Source organism: Symphalangus syndactylus, chromosome 24, assembly GCF_028878055.3.
Source record: "Symphalangus syndactylus isolate Jambi chromosome 24, NHGRI_mSymSyn1-v2.1_pri, whole genome shotgun sequence".
In the NCBI taxonomy this organism is placed as follows: Eukaryota; Metazoa; Chordata; class Mammalia; order Primates; family Hylobatidae; genus Symphalangus; species Symphalangus syndactylus.
Genome location: NC_072446.2, coordinates 43,920,482 through 43,927,223, shown reverse-complemented (window position 1 = coordinate 43,927,223; position 6,742 = coordinate 43,920,482). Strand labels below are relative to the sequence as shown.

The 6,742-nt window shown below is 50.6% G+C and overlaps 1 protein-coding gene across 3 annotated transcripts; it reads left to right on the top strand.

Moving 5' to 3' along the window:
- The first annotated feature begins 293 nt into the window (after nt 1-293).
- Nucleotides 294-6,742, top strand: IDH3B (isocitrate dehydrogenase (NAD(+)) 3 non-catalytic subunit beta). 3 transcript variants are annotated; one of them, XR_008654450.2, is made up of 14 exons: nt 294-461; nt 614-871; nt 1,019-1,099; nt 1,266-1,364; nt 1,458-1,578; nt 4,102-4,162; nt 4,242-4,374; nt 4,481-4,614; nt 4,706-4,808; nt 4,895-5,041; nt 5,295-5,389; nt 5,504-5,564; nt 6,300-6,499; nt 6,615-6,742. XR_008654450.2 is itself a non-coding variant. In XM_055264956.2 (13 exons), exons 2-13 carry the CDS (start codon nt 632-634, stop codon nt 6,693-6,695), a joined length of 1,356 nt encoding a protein of 451 aa, XP_055120931.2. In that variant the 5' UTR covers nt 294-461; nt 614-631; the 3' UTR covers nt 6,696-6,742. The 3 variants fall into 3 exon arrangements, 2 of the variants coding, with proteins under 2 accessions (XP_055120931.2, XP_055120930.2); XM_055264956.2 differs by lacking the exon at nt 6,300-6,499; XM_055264955.2 differs by having other exon boundaries at nt 6,300-6,742.

Genomic DNA, 6,742 nt, shown 5'->3' with positions numbered 1-6,742 from the left:
AGGGTGGAGTGCAGTGGTGCCATCACGGCTCACTACAGCTTCCACCTCCTGGGCTTAAGTGATCCTCCCACCTCAGCCTCCTAAGTAGCTGGGACTACAGGTGTGTCACCATGCCTGACTAATTTTTAAATTTTTTGTAGAGTCGAGGTCTCCCTATGTTGTCCAGGCTCTTTTTATTTTTTATGATTGTTACTTTAAGGATCAGTCTGAAATTTCCTTTAGTCACACTTACACGCTTGAACTCATTTCTGGCACTAGTTATGGGTCTGTCCTGGGGAGTTGAAGTCCGGGACACACTGTTAGGGAAATAACTTGTCAGAGCAAAGAACAAGACCCTGTAAGAAAAAAACTACGAGCCAACGGGTAATACAGAGGTACTGGGCACTCTGGGAGACTGGCGGAGAAACCCGACACACACCTCCCATGGTCTGTACTGTGTCACTCGAGAGCCTGACATACAGGTATTCAGTGAGTACTGGTTAAAAGAACAACAAACGCATTGACACAAAAATTTTAACAGCTTCCCAAGGATTTTCTCTTAATCTCTTTTTAAGCTCAGGTCCTCGTCTGATAAACATGACGCTACATTTTTCCCCCTAACGTTATTTTGAAGTTTCGACGCAGATTAAATATGGCGACTGAAAACAAAGCAAGAGACAAAGTGCTTGCGCATCCCATGACCTCCCCACCGGCAAGAAAGAGGAGAAACGGGCGTGAGCAAGCAGTGCTGGTTGGCGCAGAGAGAAGTGCCAGAAACTCAATACAGGCCGGAAGTCGGGGTACGGGGCCGCGCCAGCTTCAGGCGTCACTTCCCACGCGACTTCCTTCGGGAAACATGGCGGCACTGAGCGGTGTCCGCTGGCTGACCCGAGTGAGGCCCCGGGACCTGTCGTTCAGGGGCGGGCGAGGGAGCGGAGAGTTTGTCCTAGGGTTTCCTAAACAGGGCGAAGTCACATGTAGTGTTCGGGGTCTGGATGTCTCAAATCTGACCTTATATGCTTGTGTGTCCCTGTTGCAGGCGCTGGTCTCCGCCGGGAACCCTGGGGCATGGAGAGGTCTGAGTACCTCGGCCGCGGCGCACGCTGCATCGCGGAGCCAGGTATGCACGAATCTGGCTGGGGTCTCACTCACGACCCCGTCCCTTCCTCGCTGCTCCCTCCCCTGGCTTTTCCCCACCCCTCCCGGGTCTCCCCACTTCCCTACTCCCAGGATCCGTGCTCCCGCCCCAGCTCTATCTTTACTTCTGCCCTCTTCCCCCAATTCAGGCCGAGGACGTGAGGGTGGAGGGCTCCTTTCCCGTGACCATGCTTCCGGGAGACGGTGTGGGGCCTGAGCTGATGCACGCCGTCAAGGAGGTGTTCAAGGTGAGTGGCCTCGGGGATCAGACAGTAGAGGACAGTAGTGTGTTGGAAAGGACTTGGCCTTGACTGTGATGTTTTGGGAACCTGTCTCTGAAGGCTGCCGCTGTCCCAGTGGAGTTCCAGGAGCACCACCTGAGTGAGGTGCAGAATATGGCATCTGAGGAGAAGCTGGAGCAGGTGCTGAGTTCCATGAAGGAGAACAAAGTGGCCATCATTGGTATGTGTGCCCTCTTGCCACTTGTCCATGTGCCATTTAAAATCAAATGACCAAATGTTTATTAAGCCCTTCTCCCCACATGGCGTGTAATTATATTAACTCTCCAGGGCAACCACCACTGGTATTTGGACATTTGTTCCCTCCCATTGGGAACCCAGGAGTTGAGAGATCATGTCAGCTGTCTATGCAGAAAAGTTCCAGGGGTTCTGAGTCTGTCCTGAGACTACATCAACTGTCATCAAATCTTATTCATTGCATTTCTGGAATACCACTTTTAGCTGCCCCTTTTCTTTTCTTTTTTTCTTTTGCCTCCCTTCCTTCCTCTTTCTTTCATCTCACTCTGTCGCCCAGGCTGGAGTGCAGTGGCGTGATCTCGGCTCACTGCAACCTCCCCCTCCCCGGTTCAAGCAATTCTCCTGCCTCAGCCTCCTGAGTAGCTGGGACTACAGATGTGCACCACCACACCCAGCTAATTTTTGTATTTGTTTTGTTTAAGACAGAGTCTTGCTCTGTCGCCCAGGCTGGAGTGCAATGTTGCCATCTCAGCTCACCGCAACCTCTGCCTCCCGGGTTCAAGCGATTCTCCTGCTTCAGCCTCCTGAGTAGCTGGCTGGTATTACAGGAGTATGCCACCACGCCTGGCTAATTTTTGTATTTTTAGTAGAGATGGGGTTTCATCATGTTGGTCAGGCTGGTCTTGAACTCCTGACCTTGTGATCTGCCTGCCTTGGCCTCCCACAGTGCTGGGATTACAAGTGTGAGCCACCATGCCCAGGCTAATTTTTGTATTTTTAGTAGAGACAGGGTTTTACCATGTTGGCCAGGCTGGTCTCGAACTCTTGACCTCAAGTGATCCACCCACCTCTGCCTCCCAAAGTGCTGCAATTATAGGCATGAGCCACCGTGTCTAGCTGCCCCTTTTGTCTTCTGAGCTTTAATCTCCTCATTTGATTTTTTTGGCCTCTGGTTCTGCCCCCATAGTTCATTTTCCATATCTCTTTTCTTGGAAAGAACAGCCTGATTTTCCAGGCCCAGCCTTACCATAGGAAAGTCAGTACTTTATAAGTTGGCCCTTAACTTTTCTGCCTTGGTTCCACAACTCTTGTTCTGTGCTTCAATCACACTAGATTGTGTGTTAGATTCCAAATATGTACTACCTGACTTATACTGTTCCCTCTACCCAGAACGTTCTTTCTTTGATGCTACCTGTTAGAGTCCTTCTCACTCATTCACTGTATTAGTTTCCCATAGCTGCCATAACACACTACCATGAACCTGGTGGCTTATCATAACAGAAATGTATTCTCTCACAGTGCTGGAGGCCATAAGTCTGAAATTAAGGTGTTGGCAGGGCCCTGCTCCCTCTGAGGTTTAGGGGAGAATCCTTTCTTGCCTCTTCTGGTGGCTCCTGCTGTTTTTTGACTTGTAGATGCATCACTCCAATATCTGACTGTGGTTTTCTTCCCTCTCTGTCTCGGTATCATTTTTCTCCTTAAATATTTAGCCCTGGATGGGACGATTTTTTCTCAAGATCCTTAACTTAATTACATCTGCAAAGCCTCTTTTCCCAAATAAGGTCACATATGTAGGTTCTGGGGCTCAGGGCATGGACAGTCATCTCGGAGATCACTGTTCAGCCCATTGTGCTCACATAACTTAAGGCGTGGCTGAAGTGCCAGCCCCTCTGTGCTATATCTTGATATTACTGGAGAGGATTTCCTCTTTGTGTTGCTATGCAAGTTTGCCCTGGTATTTATCATGTCTTTGATATTTTCTGTCTTTCCCAGTGTTCTGTTTGCTTCTCGAGGGCAGGAGTTGTATGGTTTTAGTTGTTATCCTTATTGCCTGACATATAATTGATACTCATCAGTAGATGTTGGGTTAAAAAATGTCAAATAAGGGGAAGGCACAGAAACATCTTTAAAAGATCACAGATCTGCTAGCATTGTTTTTCAACTTGTTGTTAAACCCAGGCTCTTTTTCGATAAATAGAAAAAATCTGTTCTCCGTTTTGAAGTTTCAACATAAATATGTTGACTAAAAATAAAGCATTAAGGCCGGGGCGGGCGGGTCACTTGAGGTCAGGAGTTCGAGACCAGCCTGGCCAACATGGTGAGACCCCACCTCTACTAAAAGTACAAAAAATTAGCTAGGTATGGTGTCACATGCCTGTAATCCCAGCTACTGAGGAGGCTGAGGCAGGAGAATTGCTTGAACCTGGGAGGCGGAGGTTGCAGTGAGCCCAGATCGCGCCACTGCACTCCAGCCTGGGTGACAGAGTGAGACCCTGTCTCACACACACACATGCACACATACACAAAATGCAATAGATGAAATGTTTCTGGCTTTAACTACATTATTATCATGTGTCCCTTGCCCCCAGAGACAATTTAAAAGTTACTGATTTGGGAGTGGGAGATGGGAGTCTGGGTTACATTATGTTCCTAACGGGGTTAGACACTGGTCTGGGTTCCCTTGGGCTTGGCCTGTGCCTGACACTCCTTTTCCACTTTGTTTTCACAGGAAAGATTCATACCCCGATGGAGTATAAGGGGGAGCTAGCCTCCTATGATATGCGGCTGAGGTAGGTGGTCTGGGTGGGGCAAATGGTTGAGAGGTGCCAGGGCACCAGGAGCAGAGCTGATGGCCTTGCCCATCCTCAGGCGTAAGTTGGACTTATTTGCCAACGTAGTCCATGTGAAGTCACTTCCTGGGTATATGACTCGGCACAACAATCTAGACCTGGTGATCATTCGAGAGCAGACGGAAGGGGAGTACAGCTCTTTGGAACATGAGGTGAGGCCCCAGAAACTGGGGGAAGGCAAGGATGAAGATGGGAGAGAGGTGGAGCTCCTTGTTTCCCTTCCCAGTGTCACCTAGCTGCTGCTGTCTTCTTACCCAGAGTGCAAGGGGTGTGATTGAGTGTTTGAAGATTGTCACACGAGCCAAGTCTCAGCGGATTGCAAAGTTTGCCTTTGACTATGCCACCAAGAAGGGGCGGAGCAAGGTCACTGCTGTCCACAAGGCCAACATCATGTGAGGGACATAGCTTTGTGTAGGATGGATTCCTGGGAAGGTAGCCCCTGTATTTTCTTGGCTGATTCTGTCCCCTTTGGCCCATGGACAGGAAACTTGGGGATGGGTTGTTCCTGCAGTGCTGTGAGGAAGTTGCTGAACTGTACCCCAAAATCAAATTTGAGACAATGATCATAGACAACTGCTGCATGCAGGTGAGGCCTCCCCACATCTCCACTCATGGGGCGGAGGAGGAGGGTGGGGAGTGGAATTTACCTCATGCCTACATCTCACCCTCTAGCTGGTGCAGAATCCTTACCAGTTTGATGTGCTTGTGATGCCCAATCTCTATGGGAACATTATTGACAATCTGGCTGCTGGCCTGGTTGGGGGAGCTGGTGTGGTCCCTGGTGAGAGCTATAGTGCAGAATATGCAGTCTTTGAGACGGTGAGTGAGGCTGCTTTCTCCCTCGGCCCTTCCTACGTGCCCTTCCTCTGACCTCAAGTCCGCCATTCCTCTCCCATCCCAATATCTCCACTTCCTAAGTGATCTTGGCCTGTTCTTCCCCCACACTGCCCACCATGCCTCTTTTCAGTGACCCTGGCCTGAGCTCCCCCTCCCATAATGTCCTTTTCCAACCTAAGCCTCTGCGTACCCCTCCTGCCTCCTCCCAGTGTCTAGCCTGCCCCTCTCTCCACAGGGTGCCCGGCACCCATTTGCCCAGGCAGTGGGCAGGAATATAGCCAATCCCACGGCCATGCTGCTGTCGGCTTCCAACATGCTGCGGCATCTTAAGTAGGTCATGGGAGGCTGTGGGCAGAGGTTGGGTGTTGTGAGGAGGAGCCAGGTGGGGAAATTAGCGGGAGGTGTCTTGGGGGAATCACAGTTTCTTCCTGTCCATATCCACAGTCTTGAGTATCACTCCAGCATGATTGCAGATGCGGTGAAGAAGGTGATCAAAGTTGGCAAGGTGAGTTGAGAAGAGTAGTGCTGGCTTCAGGATTTAGAGTAGTTCTGGTGTCAGCACCTCAGCACTACTCTCTGGGGAACCTGAATGGGGGTCTCCTTTCCCCCCAGGTCCCCAGAACATCTGTTCCCTGACATCCCTGCATCCCTCAGGGCTGTTCTTCACCTCCCTTTTCTTGGCTGTTTCATCCTTTTGATCTCTTTTGCCTCTTAGATCCCATCTGCTGTTCCCTCTTTCCTGCTCCATCCACTGCCCTTTTCATGGGCCATCTGAATGCAGAACTTGCAGCTCTCCTTGGGGGTGGAACAGCAAGGGATACAGGCAGGCTGAAGCATCAGCTTCACCTCCACACCCCATCTCCTTTCCGCTGTGATTCTTTCCTTCCACCTGGTCTTGTCTCTATTTCTTCCAAGGAAGGTAGCCACATCCTGCCTCTGATCTGCATTTCCCATCATCTTTGCCTGCTCAGTAGCCACCTCCTGCCTCTGATCTGCATTTCCCATCATCTTTGCCTGCTCAGCCTCCTGTCCTGCCCTGGCTGCAGCACAGCTAATAGTGGCTTAAGAGGAGTGGCAGGTCCGTGTGCTTCCCATCCTGGCTCCTTCCATTCCTGTGCATTCCGTCTTTTTTCTGGCTGTCACGCATTCTTGGATTCCATTTTCTCAATCACATTGCCCTACCTCCCTTCATGGGCTCTCTTTTTTCCCTCCCCACGGCTGTTGCCGGTGGTGGCTGTAGGTGCGGACTCGAGACATGGGCGGCTACAGCACCACAACCGACTTCATCAAGTCTGTCATCGGTCACCTGCACCCCCATGGGAGCTAGAGCCCTTTATTTCTTCCAACCTTGCAAGGACCACACTCCCCATACCCTTCAGTGCAGTGCACCAGGGAAGAGACCTTGTGCCTCTAGGCAGTGGACCATGGTCACCTTGCTGGGTAGAGCCTAGGTTGTCCTTGGGCCGGCTTCCTTAGGGGACAGACTGTTGGGTGGTAATGGAGATTGTTAGGATGGAGCCCAGGCCACATAGATGATGATGATTCTCCCCCACAGGTTCGAACCTCTGACATGGGTGGCTATGCTACTTGCCATGACTTCACTGAGGCTGTCATTGCTGCCTTGCCCCACCCATAAGCCCTGTCCATACCCATGTAAGGTGTTCAATAAAGAACATGAACCAA